Source organism: Trematomus bernacchii, unplaced genomic scaffold (genome assembly GCF_902827165.1).
Source record: "Trematomus bernacchii unplaced genomic scaffold, fTreBer1.1, whole genome shotgun sequence".
Classification (NCBI taxonomy): Eukaryota; Metazoa; Chordata; class Actinopteri; order Perciformes; family Nototheniidae; genus Trematomus; species Trematomus bernacchii.
Genome location: NW_022987776.1, coordinates 761,413 through 779,425, shown reverse-complemented (window position 1 = coordinate 779,425; position 18,013 = coordinate 761,413). Strand labels below are relative to the sequence as shown.

At 42.5% G+C, this 18,013-nt stretch overlaps 1 protein-coding gene across 1 annotated transcript; it reads right to left on the bottom strand.

Annotated features, from left to right (window-relative positions):
* Window positions 1-1,737: 1,737 nt before the first annotated feature.
* Window positions 1,738-17,523, bottom strand: afg1la (AFG1 like ATPase a). Its single transcript, XM_034148992.1, has 13 exons — window positions 17,389-17,523; window positions 15,656-15,873; window positions 13,562-13,613; window positions 13,378-13,479; window positions 12,056-12,186; window positions 10,129-10,228; window positions 9,386-9,444; window positions 7,655-7,737; window positions 7,503-7,573; window positions 6,505-6,605; window positions 6,098-6,238; window positions 5,762-5,872; window positions 1,738-2,523 (listed from the first exon to the last, which is right to left on the bottom strand). The coding sequence occupies exons 1-13, from the start codon at window positions 17,507-17,509 to the stop codon at window positions 2,386-2,388; spliced, it is 1,428 nt and encodes a 475-aa protein (XP_034004883.1). The 5' UTR covers window positions 17,510-17,523; the 3' UTR covers window positions 1,738-2,385.
* Window positions 17,524-18,013: the final 490 nt, after the last annotated feature.

The window sequence follows — 18,013 nt, the reverse complement described above, 5'->3', positions numbered from 1 at the left end:
TGTTTCTTAAAGGGGACCTATCATGCAAAATGCACTTGTGTACGTCTTTTCTACATGAATATGTGTCTCCGGTGTTCCAGGGAACTCACCAAGTGTCAGAAAACACAACCCTCTCTATTTTCCTCCATACCCAAATCTCTAAAAAAGGGGCTGCAACGGATCTGATAAAAACTGATCCAGATTTGAACACTGTCCTGACGTCAGGACGGTGGCGCTACGGCTATTGGGCCAACTCTCCACCAATCAGGAGGAGACAGCCACGGCCATTGCCGTTTGAAAGCGCTGGAGACGCTGTAGTACATATTGAGCAAAATGAGGCATGGCTAAAATGCATGATCTGTTTGGTATTTTGAAAAAAAAAAAGTATAAATATGCCTTATATAGGTATGGTCCTACACTATATTATTCAAATATAGCATGATAGGTCCACTTTAAAGTATCAAGAATCATTTACCTCCTTCTGATCAACTTTTCCAACTTATAACTTCACTTATGAGGCGATACACCTCACCTCTAGTGAGCGGCCCAGACCTTCGTATATCTTTCTGTCTGTGGCCCTCGGTGAAAAAAGTTTGGACACCCCTGATTTAAAACATATAGTATTATTACTTTACATTACTTTACATTACATTGCATTTAGCTGAGGCTTTTATCCAAAGCGACTTACAATAAGTGCATTCGACCAAGAAGATACAAACTTGAAGAAAACAGAATGATATAAGTACATCAGGTTTCATAGAGCCGAAACATTTCAAGTGCTACTCAACTGGCTTTAGATAAGCCAGTGCTTTGTTAGTATATAAGTGCTTTGTTAGTGATTCTATCGCTCGAAGTGGAGTCTAAAGAGATGAGTCTTCAGTCTGCTCCGGAAGATGTGTGAGCTTTCTGCTGTCCTGATGTCAATGCTCTGATTGCCTTTTAATAATAATAATAATAATAATAGATTACATTTGTAAAGCGCCTTTCAAGGAACCCAAGGCCACTTTACATGCTGAACAAACAAACAAACAAACAAGAGGGGCAAATAATGAAGTACAAATGAAATAAATAGCTTTGTTAAATTGTATTGTTAGTCTTGTGTGTGTTTAACAGAGACATACGTTTATGATTTACACATCAGGAGGTAAAGGAAGTGTGAAAGGTGGATTTACAGATGGTTAGGGACTGGGGGGTTGAATGGTTTGATGATGGGATGGAGGAGCAGCTGGTTCCTCTCATGAATACACAGAGAGACTGAAAGCCTCTCTTGTGTCCTTGGGCAAGACACTTCACCTGAATTTGCTCCTGTGGGTATTGTCCACAGTACATGACCGTTACATGTATGTATGTGTAATGTGTATCTGTAAAGCGCTTTGGGTCATGGAAAAAGCGCTATAATAAATATAAGGAATTATTATTATTATTATTATTAAAGCAGAACTTCTCTCTCCTCTGAGGATGAAGCTGCTCTGTTCCTGCACTTCAGATCCATCTCACTTTATACTGACTTTCTTTATTACTTTATTAAATATAACAAAAGATAAACTTAGTCCATGAATCAATTATCAGTTTCTCTGAAGGGTTTCCTCCGTAGTTCCCTCTGATATCAGGACAGAAGAGAGTCTACATATATTCAGACGCAAACTGAAGACCACCCTGTTTATCTTATATCTTGGCCAATAATCCCCCAACAAACCTAAGCATCAGAGCTTATTATGGTCTGGGTTGTTTGTAGTAAACATGTCAGCACTGTTGTTGTTGTCCTTAGTTTGACACGTTATGGTTTATTGCACTTATTAGACGTCGCTTTGGTTCAAATCGTCAGCTAAATGTAATCACCGTCCGTCCGTCTGCATAAATAACACTTCTCACTTTCACACTGAGTCTCTTTCCTGTAAGGCAGGTATCTAAATAAAAGGCTTAGGGTTAGGGTTGTTATTGTTTCACTTAAAAAGACAGATAACTGGAAGTCAAATACAAACCTCCTGACATCTGATAAATAAAAAATACTGATAAATGTTTGTTTTGTTCAGTAAAATGATCCCCATGCAGTTCAATCAGTTCAATCATGAGAAATAGAAACACACATCTCTCAAGTCTCTGAATGAATCTGCTGCCACTGTTTTAAAATCTCAAACCACTCGTTGAGATGCATCGTATGTCCATGAGAGGAGATTCAAGTGTCCTTCAAATCCTCATAAAATCTTCCGTACAGAAGTATAAAAGTCAATAAAGTTGGACCGCTTCATGAAGTCTGTTTTACAAAGTGCTTTTCAAAATGAAAGTCTTGAATAAATACTGTGTGTGCGGCGTTAGCAGCAAGTTGCAGGAGGAGTGACTGGTCAAGAGTTTTTATGGATCGTTGTGCAGCATGGTCCCTTTGTTTTTCTGTTTTGTTTTGAAGCGTTACACCTTGGGTTTGGCGCTCCGGTCTCCCTGGATCCAGTATTCCTCCGTCTGCATCTCCGTCAGTCTGGAGACCGTCCTCTGGAAGGCGAACATCTCCTCGGAGCCGCTGAAGATCGACAGACTGCTGGCTTCATCCTGCAGACACACAGAGGAATACAGAGTTTCTGCACCATTCAACCATTCAATGAGGATTTCAAGGCTTTTCAATGCTTTTCAAGGATTTTCAAGACTTTTCAAGGATTTCAAGGCTTTTCAAGGCTTTTCAAGGCTTTTCTTGTCATGTGTGCAGAGCTACAGTGGAGATATGACAATGAAAATCTGAGGTCACAGGTCCTCCAGCAGAGCAACACAATACAACAGATACAATAGTGCAGAATAGTCTATAGACAAGTAATTGGAATATTGATATACATGAGTTACAAACAGATGGATGTTCTTTCAAAAGTTCAGGCGTTTTCAAATTAGTTTAAAATGAGTTTTTATGCCTATTGTTTGCCGTTTATCTTCCCTAACATGTCTTTTTTTAAGGGTCATTAAAGTGGACCTATCATGCTATATTGGAAACATATATTGTAGTGCCATACCTTTATAAAACATGTCTGTGAAGTTTCTTTTTCTAAATCCCAAACAGATCCCCCGTAGCCATGCCTCATACTGCTCAAACCCCTCTTTTGCAGCCCTGTTAGAGAAACGCGGATTTTGGGTCCTTAGCTTGAAAAAAAAAAGAAATAAGAGGAGGCGGAGCTAATGCCTGATCAGAATTCTCCCGGAGAAAAAGTTACATTCTGCTGTGATAAAACCCCATCCTGTTCTAAACCACATCAAGGATTATTTCTGAAACAGTATGGAGCTCAAATGCTTTTTCTCTTGCGGGTTTATCACAAGGTGAGTTCTTTTTTTATTTCCTGCTTTTTAAACACATGTGCTCTCCAGTACAGGTTAGCTCTGAGTGTTAGCGACATGCTAATGTAAACAAAGACGAGATTACGTCCAAAACACGTCAGCCATTGTTTCTGATAGCAACTTTCTGTGGGTCCGCCGCCGATTTGACGTCATATCGGATGGAATCTGTATCCGCTCGTTGTTCACCCGTTTTTAAAAGATGTGGGTACGGAGGAAAAGAGAGAGGGTTTTATTTTCTGACGCTGCGTGAGTTCCCCGACACACCGGGGACACACATTTATGTATAAAAGACATCACAAAGTGCATTTTGCATGATAGGTCCCCTTTAAGGTCATGGCATGCTACTATTTACATGCTGCCCCCCCCCCCAGGGTATTGTTACTCATATCACTTTAATTATAATCTTGTCATTTATTACTCTATTTTTGTCTAATCCCTCAATCCCTCAAACCCGCACGCACGCACGCACGCACGCACGCACGTGCCTTTAAAATCCACATCCAGGAGTTTATTTCACTGACCGTGTCTGTTTGTGTCGGCAGATTTCTCTTAAATTCGCCAACAGTTAGCATTACATAACGGCTCATTTGCATATTTAAACATTATGTCCTGACTTTGAGCATCGATGTGAGGGTGTCATATTATCTAGAAATGTTAGTTATCATTGTAGCAGGTATTTATATAGTGTTGTTCTGGGGTACACTTCAAGATTTAGACCAATCAAAACAAAAATCTTAGTTTTTTTGTCACAAATGGGTAAATAAAAACTAGAATAAAATAAAAAGTACTTCATTTGTTGAGAAGGTTATTATGTTAATGACTTCAGGTTCGGGTTAAGATGTTGAAAGACAACAATGAATGATAACATTAAATAATATTAATAATGGAACAAATGACCAGAAGCTCCGTTAACTAGCAGCCAGTTAAAGGGTTTCAAGTCTCTCTCACCATGAGCTCAGCAGCTACAGTGCAGATGTGTCAATGACAAACTGAAGTCCTCCTCCAACAGAGCATGAATATATATAGGACATAGAACTAATAAAACAGATAAAACAGTGCAAGAGAATGTTCTGAGAACATCAGGAGGATACGTCCCCTCCTGACCCAGAAAGAGACGCAACTTCTGGTCCAGGCTCTCGTCATCTCACGCCTAGACTACTGCAACTCCCTCCTGGCTGGTCTACCTGCATGTGCCATCTGTCCTCTGCAGCTCATCCAGAATGCAGCGGCTCGTCTGGTCTTCAACCTTCCTAAATGTTCCCACACCACGCCGCTCCTCCGCTCCCTGCACTGGCTTCCAGTAACTGCTAGAATCCACTTCAAGACACTGGTGCTAGCGTACCATGCTGTGAATGGATCTGGCCCTTCCTACATCCAGGACATGGTTAAAGTGTACACCCCAGCACGTGCACTCCGCTCTGCATCAGCCAAACGGCTCGCTGCACCCGCACTGCGAGGGGGACCCAAGTTCCCATCAGCAAAAACACGTTGGTATATGATATATATCCAAAACCTTTTCCCTCTGTCTCTAACCTCTCGAGGTTTTATTAGAGGGAAACAGGTTTGCAGAGTGGCTTAGGCCGGCCGGGGAGTGTTATGATTCGTAGACACAGCGTACCTCTCACCAATTTCCAACTAAGGCTCCAGTGGGGACCTTGTTCCCTGCGTGTGCCTCTCCACCTGTGTTTCTTATTCTCTTACTTGCTACCCTTTTCCCTCTCCTATCCTAAGGGAGTGCTTGTTCTTCCTTCAGTCTGTCTGTGTACTCTCATGTTCCGATTAACCCAGACAAATGTTCTTGTTTTGTGTCTATATCGACGCCGGGATCCGGAGTCGAGGCTGATCCTCTTGCTGTGGTCCTGTGCCCTGGATCCTCTATCCTGAGTTCTGGATTAAGTTCTGGACTTCGAGTCGTGGCTGGGCCTGTCTCTGCGGTCCTGCCTGGCTCTCGTCATGCTGCTTCCCTGATGGCTCCAACAGGATTGTTGTTGACATCCTCGTGGATTCATCTTCTTATTATAGACACATGCATTTCCAAACATTTGGTCTACCTACGCTGTAAAATGTATTATCTCTTTGATTTACACACGGCATCTATTGCACGTCTGTCCGTCCTGGGAGAGGGATCCCTCCTCTGTTGCTCTCCCTGAGGTTTCTCCCATGTTCCCCTTTAAACTGTGGGTTTTTCTCCGGAAGTTTTTCCTTGTACGATGTGAGGGTCTAAGGACAGAGGGGGTCGTTTTCTCATACTGATATTCTGCACAAACTGTGCTGTTGCATTTGCTGTAAAGTGTCTTTACTGTAGGGTATTTTTATTAATTGTACAGCACTTTGGCTCGACCACAAATCGTTTATAAATGTGCTATATAAATAAAACTTGATTTGATTTGATATAGAGAAATAATTAGCTAAATGCAAACAGATGAATGTTTATGGATGTTCTGTTCAGTGTAAATATAAAAAGTGTCACCCTCTGGAGCCCCAGGTCGTCCATCAGGATGTTGCTCTCGTCGTGTCCGTGTTCTCCGTCGAGAACAAACAGTTCCTCCAGAGGATGATCCGCCAGAATCACAACCCTCACCTGGAGAGACAGGTAGAGGGTAGATATAAAACTACAGGAACACACACAGCTGGAGGTCAGGGGGTCGTACAGAGGTGTGTGTGTGTGTGTGTGTGTGTGTGTGTGTGTGTGTGTGTGTGTGTGTGTGTGTGTGTGTGTGTGTGTGTGTGTGTGTGTGTGTGTGTGTGTGTGTGTGTGTGTGTGTGTGTGTGTGTGTGTGTGTGTGTGTGTGTGTGTGTGTGTCACCTTGTGGTCGTACAGAGCGTCCACCAGAGTGATGAGTCTTCGGGCCTGGGCCTTCTTGTTGAGCGTCAGCAGGGGAATGTTTCTGATGAAGAGAGTGTCGAACAGACGAGAGACCTCCAGGTAGTCACTGGCTCCCAGAGGCTACACACACACACACACACACACACACACACACAAATCAACATGTGTGTGTTATTGTCCTTTAACACAGATTTGTTGGTGCTAAGCCTCAAAAACTATTTTTTACTGCAGCCAAAAACCAGTTTGAGTTCAATGGTACTTAAAAGGTGTTGGATGGAGGAAGTGTCTCTACTGTGACATGTTTCCATGCTTTAAGGTCTAACTCGTCTAATTCAAAGGAAGTGTTTTGTCACATTATTTCATTGTGACATCCTAAAGGGTCTTACTCGGTCACACAGCTCCTCGAAGGTGCAGTCAGCGATGCTCCCACACGCTTTCTCCAGACGCACCTTCCTGTTGTTCACGTTCATCATCCTGGGGCGCGTTACTGCAGAGAAACATTATATCATTACACTTTCTTTTAATTACGTTTATTTTAATATTTGTATTATATTTATTTAATTTTATATTTTTATTGCACATTCTTGCTTTAATTTCTTATGTTTATAAAAATGTATTTGATATTTTTATATTAAAGGGGACCTATCATGCAAAAGTCACTTTCTGATGTCTTTTCTACATCACTATGTGTCCCCGGTGTGTCGGGGAACTCGCGCAGCGTCAGAGAAGCCTGTGACCTAAGATTTTCAACGACATAATTACTCTGTAGCTATGTTAGTTTGACAATAAAGAACCTTGAACAACCGAGCTGATCCAGATTTGCGTCCGATATGACGTAATATCTGAAATGTGGACCCACGGCCCTATCAGAAACGTTGCTATCAGAAACAATGCCCGACTGTTTTGGACGTAATATGGTCGGTGTTTACATTAGCATCGCTAACACTCAGAGCTAACCTGTACTGGAGAGCATGTGTGTGAAGAAGCAGGAAATAAAAAGGAACTCACCTTGTGGTATAACCGGCAAGAGAGAAAGCCTTTGAGCTCCATACTGTTTCAGAAACAATCCTTGATAATCCATGATATGGCGTTTCATCACGGCAGCATTTAGTTTAGACAGTAGCTGCCGGGTCCCGCATGAGCTCAGACCCCCCCCCCTTAAAGCTTTATACCCCAAATCAGCACTTTAGAAACAGGAAGTGAAATAGAGGGATATGAGGCATGGCTAGAATGGGTGATCTGTTTGGTATTTGGAGCAAAACACTTCATAGACATGTTTTTTATATATTTATATATATCTGAGAGCTTTGCTATTGCCTGAACATAGCATGATAGGTGACCTTTAAATCAGAATATAAAGATATATAAGATATAAGTCACTCACTGTCGTTCTGTTTGAAAGCCAGCTCATCAAACTTCTTGTCTAAAGTCGCCTGGACGTCCGGCTCACTGGAGCTGAAACATCAAAAACATGCAAACAGAACTTCAAAATAAAACGTACGATGACTGGTTGGTTTTATTTTGAAGGGCTCTTACAGGAAGTAGAGTTTTCCAGCAGACGGTCGGTTCCTCCGGCGATAATCTATCCCCGAATCCAGGCGGAGAGTTTGGCAATACCTCTGCAGGAGAGAGAGGAAATATTCATATTTAAACGTGAGAATAGAAGTAGGTTTTGGTTAAACGCTCAGAACAGATTTAAGTTGCTAAATGTTTTGGTTTTGTCTAAAAATATGTCAGAAAATATTGAAAACGTGCATCCCAGTGCCTCAAAAGTCTTGTTTTGTCCGTATAGACTCAAACATATTCACTTTAATCTGATATGAACAGAAACAAATCACCATATTTGAGACATACGAGACATATTACACATTTAGGATTGGCGTTTAAAAGCTGAATTTGATATTTCTTAGACCGTTGTTGGCAAAAATACAAATTAAAATGGGATTTTCTTTCCTCCCGAACTATATCTTTGGTATTTAAATGTGAGAATAGAAGTTGTTGGTTAAATGCTCTGAAAACACAGATTTAAGTTGCTTTCGGAAACTTCTCATGAAGCTGCTTTTTATCATGCATTCAAAGTCAAAGTCAGCTTTATTGTCAAGAATTCTACATGTTGTACATCCAGAAATCTCGAAATATCGTTTCCCGCAGTCCTACAGTGTGACATATATACATCAAACAAAAAACAAAAAGGGCCTAGATAAACGGGATATACAGTTTAAAATGTTAATAATATAATTTAAGTGTTCAGACTTGAATCACTTGCTGATTTGTCTCTAAATGTTTTGGTTTTGTCCTAAAAAAATATTAAAACGTGCATCCCAGTGCCTCAAAGGTCTTGTTTGTCCGTATAGACTCAAACATATTCTCGTAGTCTGTAAAGAGCTTTGAGGGGTCGACGAGACCTGATGAAGAGATTTATAAGTACAGAACATTTAAAGGTCCCATGTCCCCCGTCCCCTTGTGTTCTGAAGCTTCTGCATGTGAACGGTCTGCAGAGTCACTAACCCTCAGAGTACACCCTGTAAAATGGTAAATGGTAAATGGACTGTACTTATATAGCGCTTTATCCAGTCTTTAAGACCCCTCAAAGCGCTTTACATACTACATGTCGTTCACCTATTCACACCCATTCATACAGAGCAGTGTACCTAACTCTAGGACCTAACATTCACACACATTCTCACACCGTTGGCCATCGGGAGCAACTCAGGGTTAAGTATCTTGCCCAAGGATACATCAACATGTTGACTGCATGGGCTGGGATCGAACCCACAACCTTCTGGTTGAAAGACGACCGCACTCCCTCGCAGCCACAGTCACCCTGTAGGGAGTAAAACTCTAACACAGAGAAGACCTGTCTATGCTGCCCCAGAACGCCTCGTTGGACATTTCTCTTTTTCCATTGTTTACTTCCTGGGTACAGTGACGTATTTGGGTACAGTGACGTATTTGGGTATAGTGCCGTTACGTAACGTCCGCGGAGCCGTTACGTTTGGATCAATCCGCGGACTTCCTCACACACACACACTCTCAGCGGGACGTTGCGAGGAGCGGGACACTGTGAGCTGGCTCACTGGTGTGGGGTCGGCGAGACAGCGAGACACCGTGGAACTCAGCCTGGGCGTACACACACACTCCCAGCCAGGCTGCGGGTGTGTGTGTGTTTGGAACATTGAACAATATAAATGTATTCTAGTAGACCTCAACAATGGAATTATGATCAGTAGAAATGGCCATGACATGGGCCCTTTAACATTTACTTACCTGCAGCACGGCTATAAACGGCACGAAGTTGACCCTCTGCAGCCCGTTCTTATACAAGTCTGAGGAGAAAGAGTTAAAGAATCATCATTATATCATCCATCAATCTGATGAGAGTCTTAGTGTTTGCTAAGAATGCACTGAAAATAATGTGAAGAAATACTTGATTTTTCATATTTCTGTAGTCATCCTTCAGTCTTTAGAAAGACACTTAGTCGATGTTAGATACCGAATAGTTTGCAGCTTTATTTAAAACTCATCATTTGAATTATAAATCCACTTTTATTTATGTTTAAAAGGTGGTATTTGTGTATGTGTCTGTGAGTGTGTGTATGTGTCTGTGAGTGTGTGTGTGTGTGTGTGTGTCACCTTGTGGTCGGACAGAGCGTCCACCAGCATGATGAACCTGTGTCTGTATGAGTGTCTGTCAGTGTGTGTGTGTGCGTGCGTGTGTGTGTGTGTGTGTGTGTGTATGAGTGTCTGTCAGTGTGTGTGTGCGTGCGTGCATGTATGTATGTATGTATGTATGTGTGTGTGCGTGCGTGCGTGCGTGCGTGCGTGCATGTGTGTGCGCGCGTGTGTGTGTGTGTGCGTGTGTGTGTGTGTGTGTGTGTGTGTGTGTGTATGTGTGTGTGTGTGTGTGTGTCTGCATCAGTTATCTCTGAGGGTCAAAGTGAAGCCGTTTCTGGACGTGTTTCAGGTGGAAAGATACAAAATAAAGGTTGTTGTTATTTGTTGTTATTTACCTTGAGGCGGACGGTTGGAGGTGGCCACAACAACGACTCCTTTCAGGAACAGATTCTCAAAGAGCTGCTTCAGGATCATGGCGTCTGCGATATCTGTCACCTGAAACCATACATTCATTTAGGGTGAATTGTTAACAGTAGATCAAAGTATACAAACACAAACAACAACAATCAGAGAGACGGTCAGACCCCTTTGAAACCAGAAGGAGAAATACAGAAATATCCAAAACAAATTAATATCAAATCACCAAAATCACACTTTTTATCGCCTTTAAAACTGAAATTATCCTCAGGTTTCCTGCTGTCTGACGGTCCTTGAAGGCATCATGTGTGAGGCTTCAGTCAGGAAAGAAAAACCAAATCTAAACTTAAAAAAAGATAATTCAGCAACTCATTTAAATCTAATCTATTTAAATGTCTCCAAACAATAAAGAGGAACCAGATCGTGTGAAAACATTCAAGTTTCATTGTTTTAAAAACTGAGAGTAGGGGGAGATATGTCTTTATTTCTGATGAACATCTTTTAAATAGAGATGATTGCACATCGAGGACCGAGCATCGAGCGTCGAGGAGGCTCTCTGGAGGAGCTATGGGTCCTCCACGGCTCCTTCGTGGATGCATTTCCGGCAACAGTGATGTTTCAAAGAGTCGAGACGCACGGCCGGACTGATCTCAGCCAATCACAGCTCTGCATGCATCCACTGGATATTATTTTATTAACTGCTTTCATCAGACGCGATGTTTACAGTGAGAACAGCTGTGAGGTCCGTGCAGAAAGCAGAGCAGTGTGTATAATATATATCATATCACTCAGTATAACAGGCCTACTCTCTTTATTTGCTTTAGTTTAGTAGATATCTACAAACAAAGTCGATATTTTTCTAAAACCATTTAGTGCTTCACAAAATAAAATACTCAACGGCTGTAGCCTGATTATATGCTTTAGGAGCTGTAGGTGGTGTGTGGTGCAGTGTGTAGGTGTGTGTGTGGTGTAGGTGTGTGTGTGTGGTGTAGGTGTGTGTGGTACAGTGTGTAGGTGTGTGTGTGGTGTAGGTGTGTGTGTGTGGTGTAGGTGTGTGTGGTACAGTGTGTAGGTGTGTGTGGTACAGTGTGTGCGTAGATGCAGCGGACAGACAGGTCTCAGTTGGTTTGGTGTCCTCTGCTTACTTGTAATACTTGTAAATAAAACGTTTGGCCCGTCATTTATTTTCCTCATTGTAGCGACCAGAGAGGGGAGAGGGGGGGGGGGGGATATATCCAGTCTCTGATAGTGTTACGTTATTATGAGAGTGCTCTGTTTGATTCTGAAATTGTATATATTTATATAAATATATGTGTGTGTGTATGTGTATGTGTATGTGTATGTGTATGTGTGTGTGTGTGTGTGTGTGTGTGTGTGTGTGTGTGTGTGTGTGTGTGTGTGTGTGTCCGCATCTGTAGCCTGTTATTGTCTCATTATACCGCACCGTGAATGAATGAAAGTAAATATATAAGTGGTCATGAACACATCTGTCCATCAGGCTGCTGTGCCTCCTGTCATCATTAATGGACGTCTCTTTAAAATGACCGCTCAGAGGAGAGGAGTTCTCATTTCTCTAACCGCCTGCTGCTTCCCCTCCTCTCTCCTCGGTTCCCCTCCTCTCTCCTCGGTTCCCCTCCTCTCTCCTCGGTTCCCCTCCTCTCTCCTCGGTTCCCCTCCTCGAGTCCTCTCTCCTCGGTTCCCCTCCTCGAGTCCTCTCTCCTCGGTTCCCCTCCTCTCTCCTCGAGTCCTCCGCTCGCATCTCCTGTGGGCGGGACTAAGTCTCGAGGATAGGAGACGAGGATAGGAGTCGAGGATAGGAGTCGAGGATAGGAGTCGAGGAGGGGAATCTCAGAAACGAGACACGGCCAATGAGTCTGATCCGTGGTTTGTGTAAATATAAAGCACCTGAAACTCGTCGAAGCAGAGCAGCGCCGCCTCTTCGCTGATCTCCTCGGCAATCGGAGAGATCGGGTCGTAGGATTTGGACATTTTCCCGGCTTTCCTCTTCGGCATGCTCTGCTTCAGACGGTGGATCCCTGCAGACGGAAACATTACAAAAAGAAGATTAATCCTGGATCTGTAGGATAAGTGTAAGGGTGAATTAATACTTATGAAATGTCTGAAACTGGTACAAAAAATGCCCACTTTTAATATTTGTTTAATAGAAATGATTAAATGTTTTCTTTACTATCACTAATTAATCCCTCACAATGTGGAGAAACAATTATATATGTTTTTGCACGTGTAGTTAATCTGCCCTATCCCACTGGGCCTCGCATTACACATTACCAAAGCCAAAGTCAACTTTATTGTCAATCTCAAAATATGTTTGTACACACAGAGAGATCGATGTTTCCCCAAAGTCCCGAGGTCTAAAATCACACATTCAAATACAAGAACACTCAATAATAATTACAAAAAAAACACAAAATAACCGTTTACTTCAAGTAAGCAGGATATATATAAAAAAAGATGGTGTACATAGTGCAAATTATCCACCTTTAACTTATTTAAAGGGGACCTATCATGCAAAATTCACTTTTTGATGTCTTCTCTACATCACTACGTGTCCGTACCCAAATCTCTAAAAACGGGGAACAACGGAGCTGATCCAGATTTGCGTCCGATATGACGTAATATCTGAAATGTGGACCCACGGCCCTATCAGAGACGTTGCTATCAGAAACAATGCCCGACTGTTTTGGACGTAATATGGTCGGTGTTTACATTAGCATCGCTAACACTCAGAGCTAACCTGTACTGGAGAGCATGTGTGTGAAGAAGCAGGAAATAAAAAGGAACTCACCTTGTGGTATAACCGGCAAGAGAGAAAGCCTTTGAGCTCCATACTGTTTCAGAGAGAATCCTTGATAATCCATGATATGGCGTTTCATCACGGCAGCATTTAGTTTAGACAGTAGCTGCCGGGTCCCGCATGAGCTCAGACCCCTCCTATTTATTTTGTAAAGCTTTATACCCCAAATCAGCACTTTAGAAACAGGAAGTGAAATAGAGGGATATGAGGCATGGCTAGAATGGGTGCTCTGTTTGGTATTTGGAGCAAAACACTTCATAGACATGTTTTTTATATATTTGTATATATCTGAGACCTATGCTGTTGCCTAAATAAAGCATGATAGGTGACCTTTAATGCTGACTTCTCTCAGAGCTTTAAACACCAACTTTAAGGATTCTCCCCCTCCGTATTAAAATGAAAGAGAACTCACTTTTATGAACGTCCAACATGAAGCCGTGGAAGTGAACCCGCTTCTTCTTCTCCGTCTCGACGTGAGAATAAAACATGTCCATCACCATCGTCTTCCCCGTGCCTCAAACATCAGAACACAGGCAGGTTAAGATGAGATCATTAGCACATCAATTACATGTATAAGTCTCTCTCATCTCTCTTACCCACGTCACCGTAGATGTAGTAACCGTTAGGAGGTTCAGGCTTCGTGAATAACTGAAAGATAAAAATCACAAAGGGTCAGTTTTTAATAAATGATAACAGCAGAATGGAGCTAAATACTTTATTATGTTCAATTAATAAAATGTATAACTTAAACAGGAAAGCATAGATAACAAATGAAGTGAGTCAGGTAAAGATTTAAGTCCTTTTTTGGTTATTTAAATTATTTATTCTCAGGCTTCAATTCTACTAGAACTGTGTAAAAGACACACACATTTTTTTTTAATAATAAAAAGAATATGTGTGTGTACTCGCATCATTCAAACAAGACGCGCTGGCTACAACTACAACACAATGAACGGCAAAACTATGGCGCGCTTACACTGTAGGTGCGCCGCGTTTGGGGGTGCGGGTGCTAGTGGAGCCTCGCAGATGGGGGTGCTGCAGCCCCCTCAGCACCCCCCCCTTCCCGCGTACATGCTACAACTACATCAAAATGAACATATTTGACCGTGATTTAATTGTAATACACGTTTCAAAATGATGCTGAAGTAACAACATACTGATACCGGTTAGTAAAAACCATGAATTAATGCTTTGTCAAGTCTGCAGACAGACGGCAGGCGAAGAACCTTTTAAAATGCGTGTTTTCTAAATGGAGTTCGGATCGATCAGGCTAAGCTAACCTGTAGCTGCTCCGTCCACACTCAGCGTCATACAGACATAAATAAAGCAGCGACTGTATTTGCCATGACACAGACAGTCTGTGGTTTGTACTTGTTTAACTTTTGTCTAGTTTCTGATTGGTCAGCAGGCGGTGCTTTCACTGAGTTGATCTCTTAGCCTGCAACCTAACCTGCTCCGGAGCAGGCTAGCCGCTCAGCATCAGTTACCATGGAGATCTAGCCCGCTAAAAAGAGAACCAGCGTCGTGGGACCGGAAAGCCAGAGTTTACCCTGAAGTCAGCTCGCTAAGAGAACATCCGGCTTCGTGGTACAGGCCTCAGGAGAAGAAGGATGTGTGTTGCTGTTGTTTACCCTGGAGAAGAGGGATGTGTGTGTGTTGTTGTTTACCGTGGAGAAGAAGGATGTGTGTGTGTTGCTGTTGTTTACCCTGGAGAAGAGGGATGTGTGTGTGTTGTTGTTTACCCTGGAGAAGAGAGATGTGTGTGTGTTGCTGTTGTTTACCCTGGAGAAGAGGGATGTGTGTGTGTTGTTGTTTACCCTGGAGAAGAGGGATGTGTGTGTGTTGTTGTTTACCCTGGAGAAGAGGGATGTGTGTGTGTTGTTGTTTACCCTGGAGAAGAGGGATGTGTGTGTGTTGTTGTTTACCCTGGAGAAGAAGGATGTGTGTGTGTTGCTGTTGTTTAACCTGGAGAAGAGGGATGTGTGTGTGTTGTTGTTTACCGTGGAGAAGAAGGATGTGTGTGTGTTGCTGTTGTTTAACCTGGAGAAGAGGGATGTGTGTGTGTTGTTGTTTACCCTGGAGAAGAGAGATGTGTGTGTGTTGCTGTTGTTTACCCTGGAGAAGAGGGATGTGTGTGTGTTGTTGTTTACCCTGGAGAAGAGGGATGTGTGTGTGTTGTTGTTTACCCTGGAGAAGAGGGATGTGTGTGTGTTGTTGTTTACCCTGGAGAAGAGGGATGTGTGTGTGTTGCTGTTGTTTAACCTGGAGAAGAGGGATGTGTGTGTGTTGCTGTTGTTTACCCTGGAGCGGAAGGATGTGTGTGTGTTGCTGTTGTTTACCCTGGAGAAGAGGGATGTGTGTGTGTTGCAGTTGTTTACCCTGGAGCGGAAGGATGTGTGTGTGTTGCTGTTGTTTACCCTGGAGCGGAAGGATGTGTGTGTGTTGCTGTTGTTTACCCTGGAGAAGAGGGATGTGTGTGTGTTGCTGTTGTTTACCCTGGAGAAGAGGGATGTGTGTGTGTTGCTGTTGTTTACCCTGGAGCAGAGGGATGTGTGTGTGTTGCTGTTGTTTACCCTGGAGCAGAGGGATGTGTGTGTGTTGCTGTTGTTTACCCTGGAGCAGAGGGATGTGTGTGTGTTGCTGTTGTTTACCCTGGAGCAGAGGGATGTGTGTGTGTTGCTGTTGTTTACCCTGGAGAAGAGGGATGTGTGTGTGTTGCTGTATCCTCTGAGTGTTTGGTGCAGCTGATCCAGGGTCAGCATCACAGCTCTCTGGTGCTCGTCCTCCTTCAGGGCTCCCTCTCTGATAATGGAGGTGTAGTGGTCCAGGGGCCCACTGTAGAGATCCTGAGGGCCCCGAGGCCTCTCATCCAACACCTGCTGCTGCTGCTGAGCCTCCACTGAGTAACCTGGGGTCAGAAGAAGAAGAAGAAGAAGAAGAAGACATACTTTAATAATCCCTCACAAGGAAATGTCTTTCTCCACTCTGTTGTGTTTACACATGTTGGGAAAATACTGAGTGTACTCTTCCAGTATGAGAGTAACGTGATAACAAAGGTATCCCAACTGTAGCTGTGAACATGACAGGATGTCTGATTACCTAGAAGAGCATCAGGACTGTTTGAGGCATATAATAGCTATGTGATTAACATGATGATTCAGCCTCTATGGAGATAGACACATGACAAGCATGATCAGAATTTTGAGAAAAAGTCCGAATTTTGAGATTTTGAGAAAAAGTCAGATTTTTGAGAAAAAGTCAGATTTTTGAGAAAAAGTCAGATTTTTGAGAAAAATACAGATTTTTGAGAAAAATACAGATTTTTGAGAAAAATACAGATTTTTGAGAAAAATACAGATTTTTGAGATTTTTTGAAAAAGACAGAATTTTGAGAGTTTGAGAAAAAGTCAGACATTTTTAGATTTTCAGAAAAAAGCCAACATTTTGTGAAAAAGTCAGAATTTTGCGAAAAAGTCAGAATTTTGAGAGGATCATACTGTAAATACATGGATCCTGAGATTGAAGCTCAAGCCGGTGACCAGTGATTATTAACATTTTCAAGGTTAGGTGCCTTGCTCAAGGGCACCTCGGCACGGCAGTGGCCCAGGAGGTGAACTGCCACCTCTCCGGCTACCAGCTCACTCACTATTTTGTTTTGGTCCGATCGGGACGTCGTTAACCGGCGACCCTTTGGTTCCAAGACCAAGTCCCTACAGACTGAGCCACTGACACATTAGAGGTGGTGGCAAAGTCCATAGAGGGTCGGCTTGGCAACTGGAAGGTCACCGGTTCAAGTCCCGGATAGACAGAGTGCTACCGAGGTGTCCCTAAGCAAGGCACCGTTCCCTACAGATTTTGAGAAAAAATCTGAAAACTGTCTCCCCCCTCACGGCCCTGTCTCCCCCCCTGGCCCTGTCTCCCCCCTCACGGCTAAATAAAATAAATAAAATAATAATTCTAAAAGTCTATAAATAGAAAACACAAATAATAACAGAAATAAAATAAAAATAAAAATACATTAATACAAAAACACAAATAATAATAATTAAAAAAAAATCTGTAAATAAATAAAAACCAATAATCAAAGCAAATGAACCCAAAAAAGGCATAAATTGTAATAAATGAATAAAAAACGTAATAAATAAATAAATACAAATATTATTTAAATGTCATTAATGTGTCATCCAAAGGTACACCAGGTGTACTCTTATGCCTCCCTGGGTGCACCCCCTGCTGTGAACCCAAAGGTTAGGAAATGTCACATTTATCTGTAATGTTGTATATTATACAGTCTATGAATATTGTTCAGTTCACTTTGAGTTAGGAAACCACATTACACAAGGTGTGTTATAACTGGATCGAGGTGCAGTTTTCAGTGTAAATGAGCTTTAAACCGGGTGTTTCCTCCCCTCTCGAGCCTCACCTCTCCCGCTGAGCCCCGGCAGACACGCTAAGATCCTCCGGGAGGAAAACCGAGCAGCGAAAAGACATTTAAATCCCAAAAGAGCTGAGGGTGACATCCTCATTCTGCCGCACACCGACATGTTGGATTCATGACGTCACCGAAACTTTATTAGCAACGAACAAAACAAACAGGGGAGAGTGACGCATGAGTGACGCGGCCGACCGGAATGGGGCGGGGCTTCGGAACAGAAACAGGGTTGAGAGCAAAAACATGAAATACAATAATGAATGAATAAATAACACAATAAATAATAATTTAGAAAAATCTATAAATAATTACATACATATAAAACATAAATAATAATGCAAATAATAATAAAGAAATAATAATTATTCCGTATTTTTTGTATTTAATTTTCACACACATGCACGCACGCACACACACACACACACACACACACACACACACACACACACACACACACACACACACACACTCACACAGACATTCACACACACACACACACACACACACACACACACACACACACATACATGCGCACACACAAACACACACACACACGCACACACACATGCACAGACACTCACACACGCACTCACACACATGCACACACAAACTCACA